This window comes from Entelurus aequoreus, linkage group LG22 (assembly GCF_033978785.1).
Source record: "Entelurus aequoreus isolate RoL-2023_Sb linkage group LG22, RoL_Eaeq_v1.1, whole genome shotgun sequence".
NCBI lineage: Eukaryota > Metazoa > Chordata > Actinopteri > Syngnathiformes > Syngnathidae > Entelurus > Entelurus aequoreus.
In genome coordinates this window covers 13648429-13673099 of record NC_084752.1, presented here as the reverse complement: position 1 = coordinate 13673099, position 24671 = coordinate 13648429, and the positions used below count along the sequence as shown (strand labels likewise).

Below are 24671 nucleotides of genomic sequence, written 5' to 3'. Positions count from 1 at the left end.
CTGAGAATCTTATTTTTTTTGGGAAAATAATCATTAACTTGGAATTTAATGGCAGCAACACAGTGCAAAAAAGTTGGCACAGGGGAATTTTTACCACTGTGTTACATGGCCTTTCCTTTTAACAACACTCTGTAAACGTTTGGGAACTGAGGAGACCAATTTTTGAAGCTTTTCAGGTGGAATTCTTTCCCATTCTTGCTTGATGTACAGCTTAAATTGTTCAACAGTCCGGGGTCTCCGTTGTGGTATTTTATATATATATATATATATATATATATATATATATATATATATATATATATATATATATATATATATATATATATATATATATATATATATATATATATATACACATATATATTGCTGCACCACACATGTTCAATGGGAGACAGGTCAGGACTACAGGCAGGCCAGTCTAGTACCCGCACTCTTTTACTATGAAGCCACGCTGTTGTAACACATGGCTTGGCATTGTCTTGCTGAAATAAGCAGGTGCGTCCATGATAACGTTGCTTGGATGGCAACATATGTTGATCCAAAACCTGTATGTACCTTTCAGCATTAATGGTGCCTTCACAGATGTGTAAGTTACCCATGTCTTGGGCACTAATACACCCCCATACCATCACAGATGCTGGCTTTTGAACTGTGCGCCTTGAACAATCCGGATGGTTCTTTTCTTCTTTGTTCCGGAGGACAAGACGTCTACAGTTTCCAAAAACAATTTGAAATGTGGACTCGTCAGACCACAGAACACTTTTCCACTTTGCATCAGTCCATCTTAGATGAGCTTGGGCCCAGCGAAGCGGCGTTTCTGGGTGTTGTTGATAAATGGCTTTCGCTTTGCATAGTAGAGTTTTAACTTGCAATTACAGATGTAGTGACAAACTGTAGTTACTGACAGTGGTTTTCTGACGTGTTCCTGAGCACATGTGGTGATATCCTTTACACACTGATGTCGCTTTTTGAGGCAGTACCGCCTAAGTGCTCGAAGGTCCGTAATATCATCACTTACATGCAGTGATTTCTCCAGATTCTCTGAAGCTGTTGATGATATTACGGACCGTAGATGGTGAAATCCCTAAATTCCTTGCAATAGCTGGTTGAGAAATGTTGTTCTTAAACTGTTGGACAATTTGCTCTCGCATTTGTTGACAAAGTGGTGAGTGACCCTCGCCCCATCCTTGTTTGTGAATGACTGAGCATTTCATGGAAGCTGCTTTTATACCCAATCATGGCACCCACCTGTTCCCAATTAGCCTGTTCACCTGTGGGATGTTCCAAATAAGTGTTTGATGAGCATTCCTCAACTTTATCAGTCTTTTTTGCCACTTGTGCCAGTTTTTTTTTTAAACATGTTGCAGGCATCAAATTCCAAATGAGCTAATATTTGCAAGAAATAAACTTTTCCAGTTTGAACGTTAAATATCTTGTCTTTGCAGTCTATTCAATTGAATATAAGTTGAAAAGGATTTGTAAATCATTGTATTCTGTTTTTATTTACCATCTACACAACGTGCCAACTTCACTGGTTTTGGGTCTGTAGACTGAAATGTGCACGCTCGGTCCGAGGCAACATGAGTAACGATGCTAATGTCACAAATAACCTTTTTATTATGAAGACTCAGAAAGGATTAACTCACATATCATGGAGTTTCTCTCTTACCGCTCTAAAAGCCGCATTTTAGCCATTTCGAGCAGCACAACTTTAATTAGGTTATATTGTTAACTGTACTGTCTAAGCGCCAATAAAATCTCGTTTGACAAGCAGCTTGATGGCAAATACATTTAGACATGCCTTGTGTGTGTGTGTGTGTGTGTGTGTGTGTGTGTGTATGTGTGTGTGTGTGTGTTGAGCTGAATGCAAAAACACACACACACACACACACACACACACACACCAACACACAGCCTGAGGATGTGTGTTCCATGTGGATGCCACTTGATCATCAAAATATGCCAGGACATATTAAACATGTGACTGGAAAGAAAATAGAAAGAGACAAACTGAGGACGGATAATATTGGATGAAATTAGGGAGTGAATATTGCAACAGCTCGGGGTAAATACAAAGAGTACATAAAAAAAGAACACATGACTAAATGAAATAAAGGAAATGAGGACATGCATGAGAAACGATGGAAATATAAGATAAAGCAGTGTTTCATTTATGTTTCCCCGACTATTCCTCGCACTCAAATAAGGTCAAATGAGTTGAATTATTTTATTTTTCTGCAGTGAGGGCATTTTTTGCTGGCCTCAACACTATCAGAAGCACTAATACAGTCGTGGTCAAAAGTTTACACACACACACACACACACACACACACACACACACACACACACACACACACACACACACACACACACACACACACACACACACACACACACACACACACACACACACACACACACACACACACACACACACACACACACACACACACACACACACACATAAAAGATAAGACCTTCTGGAGGAAAGTTCTATGGTCAGATGAAACAAAAATTGAGCTGTTTGGCCACAATACCCAGCAATATGTTTGGAGGAGAAAAGGTGAGGCCTTTAATCCCAAGAACACCATTCCTACCGTCAAGCATGGTGGTGGTAGTATTATACTCTGGGCCTGTTTTACTGCCAATGGAACTGGTGCTTTACAGAGAGTAAATGGGATTACCTCCAAATTCTTCAGGACAACCTAAAATCATCAGCCCGGAGGTTGGGTCTTGGGCGCAGTTGGGTGTTCCAACAGGACAATGACCCCAAACACACGTCAAAAGTGGTAAAGGAATGGCAAAATCAGGCTAGAATTAAGGTTTTAGAATGGCCTTCCCAAAGTCCTGACTTAGACGTGTGGACAATGCTGAAGAAACAAGTCCATGTCCGAAAACCAACCAATTTAGCTGAACTGCACCGATTTTGTCAAGAGGAGTGGTCAAAAATTCAAGCAGAAGCTTGTGGATGGCTACCAAAAGCGCCTTATTGCAGTGAAACTTGCCAAGGGACATGTAAGCAAATATTAACATTGCTGTATGTATACTTTTGACCCAGCAGATTTGGTCACATTTTCAGTAGTCCCATAATAAATTCATAAAAGAACCAAACTTCATGAATGTTTTTTGTGACCAACAAGTATGTGCTCCAATCACTCTATCACAACAAAATAAGAGTTGTAGAAATGATTGTAAACTCAAGACAGCCATGACATTATGTTCTTTACAAGTGTATGTCAACTTTTGACCACGACTGTATGTATTCAGGGCCCCTGGTATAATCACTCTATGCAGTTGTCTAGGGGCCACGACCAACGATTAGGTATGACTCGTATGATTAGAGCGACCGGTCACTTCAGGAGCTGATCATCAAAATGGTTCTAGTGTTCTGCAGGTGTTTGCTTGTTCTATTATGACGGGCTGAATTTCCTCATGGATACAATTATGCTTCTGTTTAGTAATTAGTCAACATGTAATTTCAGCCATATTTAGCAGCGTCACGGCTGCATCTATTCAACAGCCCGTTGAGTTAATTGCTAATTTGACATCTCTTCGACGCCGTCATCGTATTTCTAAAAACGACCGTACTATCATTTAAGTTTTTATTGCAGCTGAGCCTTTTCCCTAAACAAATACTGTCTAAAGAACATTTGTTTTTTTAATACTTTTTGACCTTGAATTTTATTTTGTTTCCTTTTTAATTAATGCCAGAGCAGCATAGCAGTTTTGAATTAGCTTCACTGCAGTCAGTAAGAGATATCAAACAGTTATTTTACCTTCTCATATAAAATGTGGACATTACTTGAATATAAACAAATATTAATATTGTAATATATTATATATTATAATGTTATATACATATATATACATACACAAATATATATATATATATATATATATATATATATATATATATATATATATATATATATATATATATATATATATATATATATATATTTTCCCCTACAATATATACATATATATACACTACCGTTCAAAAGTTTGGGGTCACATTGAAATGTCCTTATTTTTGAAGGAAAAGCACTGTACTTTTCAATGAAGATAACTTTAAACTAGTCTTAACTTTAAAGAAATACACTCTATACATTGCTAATGTGGTAAATGACTATTCTAGCTGCAAATGTCTGCTTTTTGGTGCAATATCTACATAGGTGTATAGAGGCCCATTTCCAGCAACTATCACTCCAGTGTTCTAATGGTACAATGTGTTTGCTCATTGGCTCAGAAGGCTAATTGATGATTAGACAACCCTTGTGCAATCATGTTCACACATCTGAAAACAGTTTAGCTCGTTACAGAAGCTACAAAACTGACCTTCCTTTGAGCAGATTGAGTTTCTGGAGCATCACATTTGTGGGGTCAATTAAACGCTCAAAATGGCCAGAAAAAGAGAACTTTCATCTGAAACTTGACAGTCTATTCTTGTTCTTAGAAATGAAGGCTATTCCACAAAATTGTTTGGGTGACCCCAAACTTTTGAACGGTAGTGTATATATATATATATATATATATATATATATATATATATATATATATATATATATATATATATAGCCAAAATAATGCCCCAAAAATGTCACATTATTTCACTTAAAAAAGTACTAGATGGAAAATTATACACAACTGACAAAATAATATTTTCACTTCATTAAGCAGATGAAAAAAAGCTTTAAAATGGAGAGAAAGTACAAAACCCAAAACCAGTGAAGTTGGCACGTTGTGTAAATGGTAAATAAAAACAGAATACAATGATTTGCAAATCCTTTTCAACTTATATTCAATTGAATAGACTGCAAAGACAAGATATTTAATGTTCCAACTGAGAAACTTTTTTTTTTTTTTTTTGCAAGTAATCATTAACTTAAAATTTAATGGCAGCAACACATTGCAAAAAAGTTGGCACAGGGGCATTTTTACCACTGTGTTACATGGCCTTTCCTTTTAACAACACTCAGTAAACGTTTGGGAACTGAGGAGACCAATTTTTGAAGCTTTTCAGGTGGAATTATTTCCCATTCTTGCTTGATGTACAGCTTAAGTTGTTCAACAGTCCGGGGTCTCCGTTGTGGTATTTTAGGCTTCAAAATGTGTCACACATTTTCAATGGGAGACAGGTCTGGACTACAGTTTAGTTCCCACACTCTTTTATCATGAAGTCACACTGTTGTAACACATGGCTTGGCATTGTCTTGCTGAAATAAGCAGGGGCGTCCATGATAACTTGTTTTTTTTGTTCGTTGTTTGTTCTATTTTATTGTCCATGGTCTGTGCTTATAATATGCTTGTAATGTGTAATATCTTGTGATTTATGTATTCTTCTGTATCATGACCTGTTGAATGTTTACTGTATTAACCTGCCTTACGACAACGGATGCAAATTTGCTTTCGTGCTAACTCTGGCATATTTACATTGTCGCTCTATGTTGATGAATATGCATTGTCTTAATTCAAATAAATAAATAACGTTGCTTGGATAGCAACATATGACAGTGGTTTTCTGAAGTGTTCCTGAGCCCATGTGGTGATATCCTTTACACACTGATGTCGGTTTTTGATGCCTGAGGGATCGAAGGTCAGTGATTACTCCAGATTCTCTGAACCTTTTGATGATATTACGGACCGTAGATGGTGAAATCCCTAAATTCCTTGCAATAGCTCGTTGAGAAATGTCGTTCTTAAACTGTTGGACAATTTGTTCACGCATTTGTTCACAAAGTGGTGACCCTCGCCCCATCCTTGTTTGTGAATGACTGAGCATTTTATTGAAGCTGCTTTTACACCCAATCATGGCACCCACCTGTTCCCAATTAGCCTGTTCACATGTGGGATGTTCCAAATAAGTGTTTGATGAGCATTCCTCAACTTTCTCAGTCTTTTTTGCCACTTGTGCCAGCTTTTTTGAAACATGTTGCAGGCATCGAATTCCAAATGAGCTAATATTTGCAAAACAATACCAAAGTTTTCCAGTTGGAACATTAAATATCTTGTCTTTGCAGTCTATTCAATTGAATATAAGTTGAAAAGGATTTGCAAATCATTGTATTCTGTTTTTATCTACCATTTACACAACGTGCCAACTTCACTGGTTTTGTACATGACTGTTTGCTGGAGGAAAAGAGATGGTAGCAGAAAAGTGGATGTTCTTTGTTAGTAGAATATTCGCTCTTACCTATGTCTGAAATCTTTGTTTCTTTAGTAAAGAGCAAGCAAAGGAAGAAAAGAAAGGAGACAGAGTTAGAGGTCAAGAAAGTATTCCCTATGTTCTTGCTGAAAACGTAAGTTAATGGAGATAGTATTTCATTTGTAACATGAGGAAGAAAACACAACAATGGCGTCAAGGTCACCGGCGAGGTTTGGCAAGAACAGGAGAGATCCATGCTCAATATGTCATTGGCGCTCTTTTATTCTTGTCCTTTGTTTTGCCTTGTTGCCGTCCGCCCGCTGTGCGCTGGGTTTCCTCCCCAGATGGCGTGACTTCCGATGTCGGGTAGAACAACGAGGCACAGCTGGGGCTGATTGGTAATCAGTGCGCCGCTCAAGCATGCGGCTCCAACAGGAAGATGGCGGATCATTTCCCTACCGATCTTTTACTTAGGCAACTGTCCTTCGGTTCTGCAGGATTGTTCATCCAGCGAGACCCGACTGCCTCCATCCTTTTTTTCAGTAGCCCAAAAAAAAGTTGACTAGAGTAAAGGGTGCTGTTGCATTAGAGAAATGTGACTCAAGGACAAGTAAAACCCCGTCACTGCTACCACATGATGCACATTTGACACCGAGGACTAACGCTAAAACAAACATCTACAACTTACCAAGTTTTCTCTTTGTTGGAAGTGTAATTATGAAATGTCAACATTTCCACCAACGCAGACAAAATGATAAATGAATAGAATGATGATGCAACTAAATGTAGCGATCAGAATGAAACTTCATTTAAGTTAAGTTAAAGTACCAATAATAGTCACACACACACTAGGTGTGGTGAAATGTGTCCTCTGCATTTGACCCATCCCCTTGTTCACCCCCTGGGAGGTGAGGGGAGCAGTGGGCAGCAGCGGTGGCCGCGCCCGGGAATCATTTCTGCTCCGCCGCTCCCAGTCTGTGGAACGCTCTCCCTGACCACCTGAGGGTACCACAGACTGTCGATGCTTTTAAAAAAGGCTTAAAAGCCCTTCTTTTTAAAAAAGCTTTTTTTTTTAGATATGTGCATACTAGCTATAACTTTGGCTGTTGTAGTTTTTATTTTTTATTTCTCTACTATCTTTTTTATTATTATTTTTTTTTTTGTTAATACACTGTAGCACTTTGAGATTGTTTACTCAATATAAAGTGCTTTATACAAATACAATCTATTATTATTATTATTTAACCCCCAATTAACCTTAATTTAACCCAGATTTAACCATTCAAAAGCAAAAGTAATGTTTCTTCTTCAGAAAATACATATACCGTATTTTTCGGATTATAAGTCGCATTTTTTTTCATAGTTTGGCCGTGGGTGCGACTTATACTCCGGAGCGACTTATGTGTGAAATTATTAACACATTACCATCACATAATATTATTTATCTCATTCTCGTAATAGACGAAGCAAATGGCAGCAATCGTCACACACACGTCAACCAGTAAGAATTCGGCGGGGGAGGGTCATGGCAGAAGTGCATTGTGGGTCATGGGATGCTAACTGCTATATGCTATACCAGGGGTCACCAACGCTGTGCCCGCGGGCACCAGGTAGCCCGTAAGGACCAGATGAGTAGCCTGCTGGCCTGTTCTAAAAATAGCTCAAATAGTAGCACTTTCCAGTGAGCTGCCTCTATTTTTTAAATTTCATTTATTTACTAGCAAGCTGGTCTCGCTTTGCTCGACATTTTTAATTCTAAGAGAGACAAAACTCAAATAGAATTTGAAAAGCCAAGAAATTATTTTAAAGACTTTGGTCTTCACTTACTGACAAAGAAACATATTTGGTGTCCAGTTCAAAGTGTGACATGATTTATTTAAACATTTGAGAGTTGACTTTTGTATTTTACATGAGTTAATATTTGTACAAACATGGTGCAAAGTAATTCATGATTTGTTAAAAAATGTTAGTGGCTAGCTAGTTAAAATAGGATATTGTGATTTCACAAGACTGTTTTAGAAGTGATCATTTGAAAATGTTCAATTTGAAAAATGTGCACTTAGAGAAAATATAAAAATAAAGTGTTGCATATTGATATTTATCTGTTTCTATATATATTTATTGTGAGAAATCCTTAAGATGATCAGTGTTTCCACAAAGATAAATATCATTAATTATTAATAATAACATAGAGTTAAAGGTAAATTGAGCAAATTGGCTATTTCTTACAATTTATTTAAGTGTGTATCAAACTGGTAGCCCTTTGGATTAGTCAGTACCCAAGAAGTAGCTCTTGGTTTCAAAAAGGTTGGTGACCCCTGTGCTATACGCTACTGCCGTAGCTATTAAAGTGGATCACATCAACATTGGCGGTAACTTATAAAAACTGAGAAGGGCTGAACTAAAATGGCACCGAAAAGGAAAGATTACAAGCTGGACGTAGTGAAATATGCAGCAGAGAACGGCGATCGAGCAGCAAAAAGAAAGGACATACCAGAGGCGACACCGGGGAGGAAGATTTCATGGGATTTAGCGATCGGTAGTGACAGATTGTTCAGTAAACGTATAGCATGTTGTATATGTTATAGTTATTTGAATGACTCTTACCATAATATGTTACGTTAACATACCAGGCACGTTCTCAGTTGGTTATTTATGCCTCATATAACGTACACTTATTCAGCCTGTTGTTCACTATTCTTTATTTATTTTTTAAATTGCCTTTCAAATGTCTATTCTTGGTGTTGGATTTTATCAAATACATTTCCCCCAAAAATGCGACTTATACTCCAGTGCGACTTATACATGTTTTTTTCCTTCTTTATTATGCATTTTCGGCCGGTGCGACGTATACTCCATAGCGACTTATAGTCCGAAAAATACGGTAAGTAAAAAGTATGTTACATTAAAACTGACAAGTATGATTTATCCAAATAATGACTTAAGTAAATGTACTGTAGTGCGTTACTAGCCACCTCTGATTTTGGTCTCGGGCATTTTTTGTGCCTTGTTGTTTAATCCCAGCTACAATCTTTGGATCATTTTTTTCCTCTTTTTCTTTAGATTTTTTTCCCCGGTTGTTTTTCTTGTCACATACACCTGCCCTTTTAGTTATCTCCTCGGACTCCAAGCTGTTTTTGTTTGGACTGTGTTCTTGTGAACTTGCTGGCTCCACATGAGCGCTCATTAAACGCTTTGTTGCTGACTTTCTGTCGCTGTCTCGGCATCCCTTTTACAATGTATTTCAAGACATCACATTATTTAGGGCCATTTAAATAAATAAAAACACATTCTTTTGAAGAATCCAAACACTATTAGAATAACTAATAATAAAAGTACAGAAGAAATGACCGATCTGTAACCGATCAAGATTTCATCATTAAGCTTTGTTTGTCTCACTAGAGAAAGAACTAAGATGAATACTTATTTCAACATTTGAACCAGACTAAAAACATGACTAAATATGATGTATTATATCCTTTAAACAATATTTTCATACTTTATTGTGTTTAAAAATGAGGCACTGCCATCCTTTCTTTACTATCATTTGAAAATGCTTGCACAAGAAACATGCACTAATGTGATTTTTGAAGATTGTCTGAGGAATAATAACATTACCAGCAAATAGAGAAGGCAATTTGTGCAGTAATTATGTGCGAATGCTGAAGAGTACGGTCGTCCCTCGTTTATCACTCTATTACTTCCGGACATGATCGCGTAAATAGAATTTCCGCAGAGTAACAATCATTAATTATGGAGCAAATATTTTCATAGCTGGGGCATTTTTTTTTTTTTTACGACCTTCTAAATAAAAATTTTAAAATTACGGGAGTCCTCCAGACATGAAATAACAGCCTTTAGTCACCTTTACACTTCTTTAATCCAATGTAGAAATGCTGCCTGAGGCTGAGCCAATCAGTGGCCACGATACTGAGCAGAGTGCCCTGATTGGTTTGGCCTCATCTGGTGGCCAATACTACTCTATTACCGATATTTTTAGTTTATTAAACCATTTTTGTCCTTGAAAATGATTAATTTAGGACCACAAAATTGTAAAATATGCTTAATTTTTTTAAATATCCCTAAAAATTGCTCTGGTAAATCTGGTAAAATCACGGCACGATAACTTAAGAATAAAGACAACTTCAGATTGTTTTCTTTGTTTAAACATGGAACGAGGACATTCTGAAATTGTACAAATCATAATGTTGTTGGGTTTTGTTTACAATTACCTGTTGCGGTTAATAGTATACATACTTTATTTGTCGTTATTTAAATTTTCTGAATAAATGATGTGATAATGTTCATGAGTCAACTCATTGGTGTTAATATTCAATCTATCAAGATAAAAAAATTATATCAAAATCAAATTACAGGATGTTATTTATGTAGTTTGCTCATTTTCCTCGACTGATGTACTAACATCATGTGGTTTATATTGTACATATGTAGCATCATCTACAAAGATACAAATAATTGCTATTGCGACATCTAGTGGACATATTTAGAACAGCAGTTTCTTTCATTCAGAAATTTCAGGTACATTTTTATACTTAGCATCCCGCGCGCCGGATAAAACCTGCTCGTGGGCCTGATCCGAAAAGGGTTGCGAAATAGTTGAGCGTTGACAAATGGGGCAGAATAAAAACAACAAATGCGTGAATAATCCTCAACATTCACTCAATAAACCTTAATAGATTCATCAGACTCAGGCTAAATCCAAGCTATCACCTTTGCTATTGAGGAACAAAAGACGTTTTACCAATTTTTAGTCAAACAACAGAAACCTTTCTTACCTGAGCTCCATCACACTGGTTACATTGCCGGAAGGGAAGATCCTCCGGATGTAGTTAAAGTCTCCCACGTAGACGCTGCCATCTGCTCCACAGGCCAACGCCAGCGGTGCCAGCAGCTTGTTGCCCTCCGCTTGCCCATTGCAGCTCGGGCAAGAGATGCTGCGGCGGCGACCGTTTCCTACAAGAAGAAGTTGACCTTTACTTTAACAGAATGTCAGACGCATGACAGTTTGAAGCACATTGCATCGGACATTTAACAGACCCAAGGTTCAATTGGAAAAATAAGTATTTGATCCTCTTTTTTACACATTTATGGACAGTGCATCTCTTCTATAGTATTAAAAATCCATTAAAACATGTTGTGTGTGAAGTGAAGTGAATTATATTTATATAGCGCTTTTCTCTCGTGACTCAAAGCACTTTACATAGTGAAACCCAATATCTAAGTTACATTTAAACCAGTGCGGATGGCACTGGGAGCAGGTGGGTAAAGTGTCTTGCCCAAGGACACAACAGCCACTGACTAGGATGGCGGGAACGGGAATCGAACCCGGAACCCTCAAGTTGCTGGCACGGCCACTCTACCAACCGAGCTATGGTAAAAAAGTCGTCCCTCAAGTCCTTTGACAGCTCTAGAAGTAGAGAGGTTATTTGAGGGGACAGCTTGGCTCGGGTGGTAAAAGCGGCCGTGCCAGCAACTTAAAGGTTCAGGGTTCGATCCCAGCTCTCGCCGTCCCAGTCATGTCCATTGTGTCTTTGGGCAAGACACTTCAGTCTTGGGTCGTGGTTAGGGCTGTGCATGGCAGCTCCCGCCATCAGTGTATGAATGAGTGAATGTTGAAATAGTGTCCAAGTGCTTCAGTACCTTAAAGTTATAAAAAGTTTAATCCATTTATTATAGATATTATATTATTTAGTATATAATAATATAAGAGTGTCCACCCTGAGATCGGTAGGTTGTGAGTTCAAACCCGGCCGAGTCATACCAAAGACTATAAAAATGGGACCCATTACCTCCCTGCTTGGCACTAAGCACCAAGGGTTGGAATTGGGGGTTAAATCACCAAAAATGATTCCTGAGCGCGGCCACCGCTGCTGCTGACTGCTCCCCTCACCTCCCAGGGGGTGGAACAAGGGGATGGGTCAAATGCAGAGAGTAATTTCGCCACACCTAGTGTGTGTGTGACTATCAGTGGTACTTTAATTTTAACTTAATATAATAAAGTATATACTATATACTGTATATATAATATGTAAATATTATATATATGTTATGTTTTACATTGCTACTATGGTACCTTTTTAGTTTACTTTATACATTTTGTGTTTGCCCTCTTGTGTGCACTACCCTTTCCATCCTAATCCTTTCCATCCTTTGTTTCCCTTGTGGATCAATAAAGTTTGTTGACGTCTAAGTCGAAATCATTTGTGGTAGCCAGTGTCCCCTGCAGTGGACATTTGCTTTTGGTCATTTCTTTATATAACCCTGTTACCATATTTTCAGGCCTATAAGCCGTCATTTTTTTCTACGCTCTGAACCCTGCGGCTTATAAAACGGTGCGACTAATTTATGGATTTTTCTTCCCTATAATGTTTTGTATTCAACAAATAGTTTTCGTGGAAAACACCAACAGAGACACTGAAAAGGTGTGTTATTGTTTGTGCTACGACGCCATCTTTTGAACAAGTTCACTCACTGCAGGTGGAAAATGTATTTCCTGTTTTGGGCCTGGAACTGTCTGTAGCGTTTCTGCTCAAAATGAATCTTCACTCATCACTCCATTCAACATTTGTAAGTTTTACAATATAACTATAACAATTTATACTTAAAAAACGGTCCCATATGTGATACATTTTTGTATGTGCTATCGTAATGTAATCAAGGTAGCGTCGTTAGCATTAGTGAATATGCTAACATCTTTACAAGTGTCTCTGTTAGTGTTATTAACTTACAATGGCATTTTTTTGTATTAATGCAGTTTCGTATATTCACCAAAAAGTCACAAGAGAGTTACTGAGTCTGTTTAGCTGATCGGAGAGCTATGAGGATGGCAATGACTTCAGTTTTGTTTGGTCAGCTGTTTTACTGTCATACAGTACAGGCCAAAAGTTTGGACACACCTTCTCATTTAATGCCTTTTCTTTATTTTCATGACTATTCACATTGTAGATTGTCACTGAAGGCATCAAAACTATGAATGAACACATGTGGAGTTATGTACTTAACAAAAAAAAAAGGTGAAATAACTGGAAACACATTTCATATTCTAGTTTCTTCAAAATAGCCACCCTTTGCTCTGATTACTGTTTTGCACACTCTTGGCATTCTCTGTCATCATATCTTATTTTTCCATTTCATAATTGTTAAGTTGTCATCTGGCCAATGAAGGCAATGTTTCTTTTTTCATAATGAACGCACAAAAGAAGAAAACTTGCTTTCGACAACTCCTTGAAATGTATTTTTAGACACATTACAGGAGTAGACTTGCGCCGCGAGCGTATTCCAAAGCTAAGGGTTCAGTTGATAGTCATCACAGGTGAGGTTTTGTAGTTACTGTAAGTACTTTCTTACCCATGATGCTGCTGATGACAGGAGGCTGTTGGGAAACAAAGATGTTCTCTCCGTTGCCTTTGTACAGGATACCTGATGAGGAGAAGTCGTAACACATCAGAAACCACACAGGATATGGGATGAAGGGAACGACATTCAGATATAATACATTGTTGGTGTTCATTTTTTTAAGGGAATAATCAGGATTGCAATGTAATAGAGTGGGGTGGGTAGAATCATTGCCAACATTTGGATAGCGGAAGAAGTGGAGGAGCAATCAGGGGAGAAAGAAGGTATTTTTTTATTTTATTTTATTTAAATGAGTTTATTTCGGTCATATAATCCAGTGTTTTTCAACCACTGTGTGCCGTGAAAGATTTTGTAGTTTCACCTAATTGGGTTAAAAATATTTTTTACAAACTGTAATTATAATCCGCAAATAATGTGCCGTTGTTGAGGGTCTGTACTGTCAAGAGCTAACCGTGTAATACTCTTCCATAGCAGTAGGTTCATCGTGTACCCCAGTGGTTCTCAAATGGGGGTACGCGTACCCCTGGGGGTACTTGAAGGTATGCCAAGGGGTACGTGAGATTTTTTTAAAATATTCTAAAAATAGCAACAATTCAAAAATCCTTTATAAATATATTTATTGAATAATACTTCAACAAAATATGAATGTCAGTTCATAAACTGAACATCAAATCAAGTAGGCTATTCCATTCATTACAATGCAACAATGCAATATTCAGTGTTGACAGCTAGATTTTTTGTGGACATGTTCCATAAATATTGATGTTAAAGATTTCTTTTTTTGTGAAGAAATGTTTAGAATTAAGTTCATGAATCCAGATGGATCTCTATTACAATCCCCAAAGAGGGCACTTTAAGTTGATGATTACTTCTATGTGTACAAATCTTTATTTATAATAGAATCACTTGTTTATTTTTCAACAAGTTTTTAGTTATTTTTACATCTTTTTTTCCAAATAGTTCAAGAAAGACCACAACAAATGAGCAATATTTTGCACTGTTATACAATTTAAAGGCCTACTGAAATGAATTTTTTTTTATTTAAACGGGGATAGCAGATCCATTCTATGTGTCATACTTGATCATTTCGCGATATTGCCATATTTTTGCTGAAAGGATTTAGTAGAGAACATTGACGATAAAGTTCGCAACTTTTGGTCGCTGATAAAAAAAAAGCCTTGCCTATACCGGAAGTAGCGTGACGTCACAGGAGGTAGGATTCCTCACAATTCCCCGTTGTTTACAATGGAGTGAGAGAGATTCGGACCAAGAAAGCGACGATTACCCCATTAATTTGAGCGAGGATGAAAGATTCGTGGATGAGGAACGTTAGAGTGAAGAACTAGAGAGGCGGTGCAGGGTGTATCTTTTTTCGCTCTGACCGTAACTTAGGTACAAGGTCTCATTGGATTCCACACACTCTCCTTTTTCTATTGTGGATCACGGATTTGTATTTTAAACCACCTCGGATACTATATCCTCTTGAAAATGAGAGTCGAGAACGCTAAATGGACATTCACAGTGACTTTTATCTCCACGACAATACATCAGCGAAGCTCTTTAGCTACTGAGCTAACGTGATAGCATCTGGCTCCAATGCAGATAGAAACAAAATAAATAAACCCCTGACTGGAAGGATAGACAGAAGATCAACAATACTATTAAACCATGGACATGTAACTACACGGTTAATAATTCTCAGCCTGGCAAAGCTTAACAATGCTGTTGCTAACGACGCTGAAGCTAACTTAGCAACTTAGCAACCGGACCTCACAGAGCTATGATAAAAACATTAGCGCTCCACCTACGCCAGCCAGCCCTCATCTGCTCATCAACACCCGTGCTCACCTGCGTTCCAGCGATCGACGGCGCGACGAAGGACTTCACCCGATCATCCGTGCGGTTGGCGGCTAGCATCGGCTAGCGCGTCTGCTATCCAAGTAAGTACTCCTTGTTGTGTTGCTACAGACAGCCGCTAATACACCGAACCCACCTACAACTTTCTTCTTTGCTGTCTCCATTGTTCATTAAACAAATTGCAAAAGATTCACCAACACAGATGTCCAGAATACTGTGGAATTGTTCGATGAAAACAGAGCAGTTTGTATGGTGACATATTGGGTACGAATACTTCCGTTGCCGTCATGACGTCACGCGCATACGTCATCATACATAGACGTTTCCAACCGGAAGTTTAGCGGGAAATTTAAAATTGCACTTTACTAATCTAACCTGGCCGTATTGGCATGTGTTGCAATGTTAAGATTTCATCATTGATATATAAACTATCAGACTGCGTGGTCGGTAGTAGTGGCTTTCAGTAGGCCTTTAATAAATCAGAAACTGATGACATAGTGCTGTATTTGACTTCTTTGCTCTGATTAGGGGATACTTGAATGAAAAAAATGTTCATAGGGGGTACATCACTGAAAAAAGGTTGAGAACCACTGATGTACCCTATTAGTGCAGTGGTTCTTAACCTGGGTTCGATCGAACCCTAGGGGTTCGGTGAGCCGGCCTCAGGGGTTCGGCTGAGGTCAAGACACACCCAACTCATCGTGTAAATAAAAACTTCTCCCTATCGCCGTATTATGGATACCCCCAAACAATGTTACCTCTAATTTTCCATCTGATTTGCAGATGTGTAATTTGTTGTGAGTTCATGTGTTGGTTTTGTTCTTTGAACAAGGGGATGTTCATGCACGGTTCATTTTGTGCACCAGCACCTTTGTCTTGAATCAGAATTGTGTATTTATTTATTTTTTCACTAAAGGGTTCGGTGAATGCGCATATGACATTTGTGGGGTTCTGTACCTCCAATAAGGTAAAGAACCACTGTATTAGTGCTTTGTTTGATTTCTTTGCTTAATACATTCCATAATTTAATTCCACAAACTGATATACTAAAGGTTTTAAGTGTCGTACGAGCATACAAATGTTTTAAATTACATTTTCCTCTAAGGTTATATTTCTCCTCTTTTGTTGTACATTCTTGGGTAGCAGGTTATAGTTTGCTTTGTACATCATTTTAGATGTTTGCAAATGCACCAAATCGTTGAATGTCAATATTTTTGATTCCATAAATACAGGGTTTGTATGTAATATTTATATTATTATATGTATACCTTTTTCCTCCTAATGTCATTATTTTGTGGCGCTTCTCCACTAGCAAGTCACGATTAGCGAGGCTCTGTCGGTGCGTCTCGTGTGTGTAAGATAGCTGTCCCCGCTTTGCCCACTGGGACAAAAATTGTGGAAAACTTATAAGAACATTTAATACTTCTACTGAATAAACGCACTCAGGCGATGCGAGCAAAAAAAAAAAAAAGTACATATGCACACATACACTCATGCACATAATCACGTTTCATCAAACATATATTAACGTTGTTGCCCTAGGGTAAACTGGGTATAACACATGGCACTCTGACAAAGCTTAACCTATTGTTACTATAACAATCTACAAGGTTAATATAGGTTGCTTCTCTTCTTCCCCCCCATTTTTCTGCATTCTTTCGTATCTCAAGTTATCATTACGTAAATGTATTGTTGCATTTGAACAATTGTATTGTTGATAATAAAGGTAAAGTATTGGTATTGTTCATTATCAATAGCGTTATTTCTATTGGTATTTGTATTGCTCCATTTTTAGTGTAATAATGCTCATTGTCATTTCTTGTTTATTTTTTATTTTCGCTAACTGCTTATTTGCTATTACTTTTACCATCATATTTCTACATGTCGTATTTGCTGATGTTGCTCTATTGTTGTTGTTGTTGTGTTTGCTGTTGTTGTTTTTGTCTCTCTGTCTAACCCCCCTCTTGTCCCCACAATTCCCCCCTCTGTCTTCCTTTTTTTTGTCTTTCTATCCCCTCCTGCTCCGGCCCGGCTGCACCAAATGATAATATAAATACATTTAATAAAGTCAAATACAAATAAGGCAACGAGAGAAGTATCCTACACTTCTCTTTTGTAAAGTAAATCTGAACAGCAGATATGGGCATCTACATCTGCTATATGATTTGCCCGAGAAGCTGGACAGGACAAAAAAAATAAAAAAATTTTAAAAAAAATTAAAAATACCACTAAGACAGGGCAACAACGACAAAGTTATCGAGTTCAATTTCATTTATCGTTCGACTAATCCAGGGGTCGGCAACCCAAAATGTTGAAAGAGCCATATTGGACCAAAAATAAAATTAAAAAAATCTGTCTGGAGCCGCAAAAACGCTTTATATAAGTGTTATAATGAAGGCAACACATGATGTAAGTGTCTATATTAGCTATATTAGCCTACTATCAAAGGCTGACGCAAATCTTTGTTGACAGAAATGTTGTATTTACATTTTTATTCTACACGTTTTTGCAACATTGGAAATCATTAGTAAAATGAAGGCTTCTCACAGGATGAGATAACTTCTGGAAATGACTGGCTCAGAAGGGTCAAAGGTACAGATGTGCGTGTCCAAGTTTAAGGAAACGGCAGGTTGTCTTCTTCTAATGGATTTATTACAATCTTTGCAAGCTGGGTAATGTTTGCTGTGGTCTGGAACAACATGGCGCACACACAACTATCTGAAATGCAGCCAATATTACATACAGATAATGTGTCATGAGACATGTAAATATAAATTAAATACACAGAGGACATAAGTCAAGGACATTAAAATCAGCTCAAATATACCTACAAACGAGGCATAATGATGCAATATGTACATACAGCTAGCCTAAATAGCATGTTAGCATCGATTAGCTTGCAGTCACGCACTGACCAAATATGCCTGATTAGCACTCCATAACAAGTCAATAACATCAACAAAGCTCACCTTTGTGCATTCACGCACAGCATAAAACGTTTGGTGGACAAAATGAGACAAAGAAGGAGTGGCATAAAACACGTCTTTCTGTGGCAGCGTCGGATACAGTTGTGCATGTAAACAAACTACGATGAGTTCAATTGAAATTAGTAGGACAAAACGGTTATTGCCAAACACTCATCAGTGAAGCATGTTTAACATAAACAGCGGGATTTCTAACAATTAGGAAGGTTTGTGTCATGTTTATCCTCCTATAGAAAATATATTTAAACGAAAAAATATATTGTTTTCTTCATCTTTTTCCATTTTCACACATCTCTGACCGAGGTCCAGGGAGCCACTAGGGACCACCCGGACTAATTGATGTATTGACTCTCAGCCCAGGCCTCACTTATACGATCTATTATTGTTTATTATACAGCAATATACTGTAGCTGACAGTGCACCCTGACACAGATATAAAAGAAACCTCCTGGTGAGTTTTATTTTTAAAATCCGGACACCCTTAAAAGCCTAAATTATAATTCTGCTGTCCTTCATAGATTTCCTTTCATTCCTGCCTTCAATCCCCCCACTGCTTTTCTTCCTTTCTGCAAGCTTTTTTTTTTCCTTCTTCCTCCCAGCCGACTTACCTAACGTTATTCTTTGGCCATCTACTTTTAAAGAATATTTTGATTGGATGACTTTCTATGTTCTTGATAGCCAGCATCCAACGCTAGTTGGCCCCAATCCCACTGGGCTCCCTTCACTCCATCCCCGGGTCTCTTTCATCTCGGCTTCCATTAGTAGGTGTTGATTGATCAACAGAGGCACAGCTCGCAGGCTCGCGCCCATGCTGCGCCGCGGTCCGCCATGACAACAACTGCTCGCCCGACTACAAAAAAAACGGCGAGCGTGTTGTGATGTGGGGGTGAGACGGACGGGAAGTAAAGCGACGCTCCACGAGAAGAACTCTCCAGCTGTGTTAAAAGTGAGGCCACTGCAGTTCCCTCGCACTCGGGGAGTGAATGTGTTTATAAACGAGTGTGTTTGACCTTGATGTGAAAGCTCCCCAATCCGAAAACACACACTGGCACAGGGAGTCGGGGAAGTGCTTGACAAGGTGTTGAAAGTGCTGGAGGACAGCATGGAGGGAAGGATGAATAGGAACATGATTGATGAGGTGACAGAAAGGGGGTTGGGTGAGAAGAAGGGTAAATAAAGTCAAGGCCGTTTCACAAAATACCAAAGTATTATGTATGCTGAATGTTGTCCGTCTATCTGTGTTGGCCCTGTGATGAGGTGGCGACTTGTCCGGGGTGTACCCCGCCTTCCGCCCGATTGTAGCTGAGATAGGCTCCAGCGCCCCCCGCGATCCCGAAGGGAATAAGCGGTAGAAAATGGATGGATGGATGGATGGACGGGTCTTAGGCTATGTCTACACAAAGCCGGATAACCCCTTAAAGGCCTACTGAAATGCGATTTTCTTATTTAAACGGGGATAGCAGGTCCATTCTATGTGTCATACTTGATCATTTCGCGATATTGCCATATTTTTGCTGAAAGGATTTAGTAGAGAACATCGACGATAAAGTTTGCAACTTTTGCTCGCTGATAAAAAAGCCTTGCCTGTACCGGAAGTAGCGTGACGTCACAGGTTGTGGAGCTCCTCACATCTGCACATTGTTTACAATCATGGCCACCAGCAGCGAGAGCGATTCGGACCAAGAAAGCGACGATTTCCCCATTAATTTGAGCGAGGATGAAAGATTTGTGGATGAGTAAAGTGAGAGTGAAGGACTAGAGGGCAGTGGAAGCGATTCAGATAGGGAAGATGCTGTGAGAGGCGGGTGGGACCTGATATTCAGCAGGGAATGACTAAAACAGTAAATAAACACAAGACATATATATACTCTATTAGACACAACACAACCAGGCTTATATTTAATATGCCACAAATTAATCCCACATAACAAACACCTCCCCCCTCCCGTCCATATAACCCGCCAATACAACTCAAACACCCGCACAACACACTCAATCCCACAGCCCAAAGTACCGTTCACCTCCCCAAAGTTCATACAGCACATATATTTCCCCAAAGTTACGTATGTTACATGCACATAGCGGCACGCACGTACGGGCAAGTGATCAAATGTTTGGAAGCCGCAGCTGCGTACTGCGTTACACATACAAATTAAACAAAATGCTTATGGCAACATTCTGGTTGCGTACTCACGGTACCGCGTCTGCGTATCCAACTCAAAGTCCTCCTGGTAAGAGTCTCTGTTGTCCCAGTTCTCCACAGGCCAATGGTAAAGCTTGACTGTCATCTTTCGGGAATGTAAACAATGAAACACCGGCTAAGTGTTTGTGTTGCTGCAGCCGGCCGCTAATACACCTATCCCACCTACAGCTTTCTTCTTTGCAGTCTTCATTGTTCATTAAACAAATTGCAAAAGATTCACCAACACAGATGTCCAGAATACTGTGAAATTTTGCGATGAAAACAGACGACTTAATAGCTGGCCACAATTGTGTCCCAATATGTTCTCTACAATCCGTGACGTCACGCGCAAACGTCATCATACCGAGACGTTTTCAGCAGGATATTTCGCGGGAAATTTAAAATTGCACTTTATAAGTTAACCCGGCCGTATTGGCATGTGTTGCAATGTTAAGATTTCATCATTGATATATAAACTATCAGACTGCGTGGTCGGTAGTAGTGGCTTTCAGTAGGCCTTTAAACATATAACTTGGATAATTTTTTACACGGGTAAGTGCGCCGTCTATTTCTCAGAATGGCCAAAGGTATAGATGTGTGTGTCCAAGTTAAAAGAAATGGCAGGCAACCCAAAATGTTGAAAGAGCCATATTGGATTAAAAATTAAAAAATCTGTCACAACAGCCACAAAAAATCAAACGCCTTATATAAGTGTTATAATGAAGGCAACACATGATGTGTCTATATTAGCTGTATTAGCCTACTATCAAAGGCTGACGCACATTTTCGTTGACATAAATGTTGTATTTTAATTTTTATTCTATGGAAATCATTAGTAAAATGGAGGCTTCTCACAGGATGAGATAACTTCTAGAAATGACTGGCTCAGAAGGGCCAAAGGTATAGATGTGTGTGTCCAAGTTAAAGGAAACGGCAGGCTGTCTTCTTCTAATGGATTTATTACAATCTTTGCAAGCTGGGTAATGTTTGCTGTGGTCTGGAACAACATGGCACACACACAACTATCAGAAATGCAGCCAATATTACAAAGAGCTAATGTGTCATGAGACATGCAAATATAAATTAAATACACAGAGGACATAAGTAAAGGAAATTACATGAGCTCAAATATACCTACAAACGAGGTATAATGATGCAATATGTACATACAGCTAGCCTAAATAGCATGTTAGCATCGATTAGCTTGCAGTCACGCACTGACCAAATATGCCTGATTGGCACTCCAGCAAATCAATAAAATCAACAAAGCTCACCTTTGTGCATTCACGCACAGCATAAATCGTTTGGTGGACAAAATGAGACAAAGAAGGAGTGGCATAAAACATGTCTTTCTGTGGCAGCATCGGAGAAAGTTGTACATGTAAACAAACTACGATGAGTTCAATGAACGCTGAAATTAGTAGGACAAAACGGTGTTTGCCAAATACTCTCATCAGTGAAGCATGTTAGTGGGATTTCTAATAATTAAGAATGTTTGTGTCATGTTTATCCTCTTATTGAAAATATATTTACACAAAAAATATACATTTTTCTCCATCTTTTTCCATTTTCACACACTAGGGCGGCGCTAAAGATATATTGAATCTCCGGCTCTTAGCTTTGTATGGACTCATTGATCGTTTACAAATAGAGTTTGTAAAGAGGAAGTGACGCCAGAAAGTAGGCGCCACAAGGCCGCGGAATAGAGACACGCGGCAGGCTTACACACACACATGAATCCAGCCAAAAATATACGCCACACACACACATCCCCCCATCCCCCATTCAATGCCCTTGACGCGAATCCCTTAGGGGTGATGGACGGCTGGGCAGCGCCTGAAGAGCTGCAGCCTGCCACCGTGGCCCCCCACTCCCTCCCCTCTGTTGCTAGATATCTCGAGATGTACGTTGTAATATGTATATGTGCTTTGCTATCACTATCCATTTTCTATCGCTTGTCCAAGTCGGGGGGATGGAGCCTATCCCAGCTGCACTCGGGCAGGACAAATGGTAATTGTGAATATAGAAATAATGGTTTCTATAGGGAAAAAAAAAACTGGAAGTAAACTTAGCTTTCTCAAAATGATTATTTTGGATCGTAGCGGTTCCACTGTATCGATTTGTGTTACGTTTTGTGTTTCTGTTCTGCTTTATTTAGTGCATTAGTTCTCCTACTTGTGTTTGTTTGGGTTTACTGTCTCCAGATCCCCTTATATCCGATTCGGGTTGGAGCAATGACAGACCCACAGGCAGCCACTTGTCAATTAGTCAGGCTTTTAAGCGCAGCACGAAGACGTCGGTGATGCTTCACTCCCGACTCCTGACTACTGCGAGAGTGTAGCACTTTCCAGTCTGCCTCCAGTATTTATTTTCTTTGCTTTTTGTTTTGTGAGTCCGGCAAATTTCACATTTTCCTCCTCTGTCTTCCAGCTCACCTTGTTGGTTCGGTTCAGTCGTCACTTTGACATAGATGTTACTTTTTGTTCTTCTTAATAATAGTGATAACAATGGATTGGATAAATACGTCGCTTTCCTGGACACCCAAAGTGCTTGAATTGAAAGCCGTTATTCATACTCCACAGCTGCCCTGTGGCAATCTATTTTTTCACGCTGCTCTTTTGATGCTTTTTGTGTTGTACTCCGTATTTTTCCCCAGCTCTACATGAGCAATCTAAAAATGGGTTACTACTGTTCTTTACATCGGGGGTCCAACCAAAACCAAATCCTCACAGTTTCCCTTTTGTCTCAGGTGCCAATTAGATACACATGATGTCTGACGAGAGACCAGCACAGACCATGAACCATTGTTTGGGATTACATTCAATTTTGCAACATGCATACACTTTGGCATATGAAAAGGCTGGATTTACACTGCAGGTCAAAAATTTGGACACAAAAAAGGTGAAATAACTGAAAACAAGTTTTACATTCTAGTTTCTTCAAAATAGCCATTGCTTTGCACACTCTTGGCATTCTCCCGATGAGCTTCAATAGGTCGTCGCCTGAAATGGTTTTCCAACAGTCTTGAAGGAGTTAGCTCATCGAGAGAATGCCAAGAGTGTGCAAAGCAGTAATCAGAGCAAAGGGTGGCTGTTTTGAAGAAACTAGAATATAAAACATGTTTTCAGTTATTTCACCTTTTTTTGTGAAGTACATAACTCCACATGTGTTCATTCATAGTTTTGATGCCTTCAGTGACAATCTACAATGTAAATAGTCATGAAAATAAAGAACATGCATTGAATGAGAAGGTGTGTCCGAACTTTTGGCCTGTACTGTATCTAAATCATAGAATATTCATGGTACAAATCAGCTAATGAATTAAAATATTGCAACAAATACTTTGACCTCTGGTTGAGGCTTTTTATCTCTTTTAGATGCCAGCCCATAACTGACGGCCAGTCATGCCAGTTCTGGTATAAAATGATAGATTTATTCAAGGTACCGTATTTTTCGGACTATAAGTCGCAGTTTTTTTCATAGTTTGGTCGGGGGTGCGACTTACACTCAGGAGCGACTTATGTGTGAAATTATTAACACATTACCGTAAAAGATCAAATAATATTATTTAGCTCATTCACGTAAGAGACTAGATGTATAAGATTTCATGGGATTTAGCGATTAGGAGTGACAGATTGTTTGGTAAACGTATAGCATGTTCTATATGTTATAGTTATTTGAATGACTCTTACCATAATATGTTACGTTAACATACCAGGCACGTTCTCAGTTGGTTATTTATGCCTCATATAACGTACACTTATTCAGCCTGTTGTTCACTATTCTTTATTTATTTTAAATTGCCTTTCAAATGTCTATTCTTGGTGTTGGGTTTTATCAAATACATTTCCCCCAAAAATGCGACTTATATGTTTTTTTCCTTCTTTATTATGCATTTTCGGCCGTTGCGACTTATACTCCGGAGCGATTTATAGTCCGAAAAATACAGTACTTCCGAGGTTAGGTCCGATGAGACAATAACATAACTCATGGGAGAGCCAATCATAAGAAGACAGGAATACATTTTGAAGTACCGTATTTTCCGGACCATAGGGCGCACCGCCGGTGAGCGGGTCTATTCAGGTCTTTTTTCATACAAAAGGCGCACCGGATTATAAAGCGCATT

At 38.7% G+C, this 24671-nt stretch overlaps 1 protein-coding gene across 5 annotated transcripts in view; it reads right to left on the bottom strand.

Annotated features, from left to right (window-relative positions):
• tenm3 (teneurin transmembrane protein 3) overlaps positions 1-24671 on the bottom strand; it is a 755307-nt gene that overhangs the window by 104277 nt on the left and 626359 nt on the right. For 3 of the 5 annotated variants that reach the window (XM_062033281.1, XM_062033279.1, XM_062033283.1), the window contains 3 exons: positions 13514-13585; positions 10942-11119; positions 6194-6214 (listed from right to left, as the gene is read on the bottom strand). In XM_062033281.1, coding sequence (XP_061889265.1) covers positions 6194-6214; positions 10942-11119; positions 13514-13585 — 271 coding nt within the window. The remainder of the gene's footprint in view (positions 1-6193; positions 6215-10941; positions 11120-13513; positions 13586-24671) is intronic. The other 2 variants (XM_062033280.1, XM_062033282.1) reach the window with 1 other exon arrangement.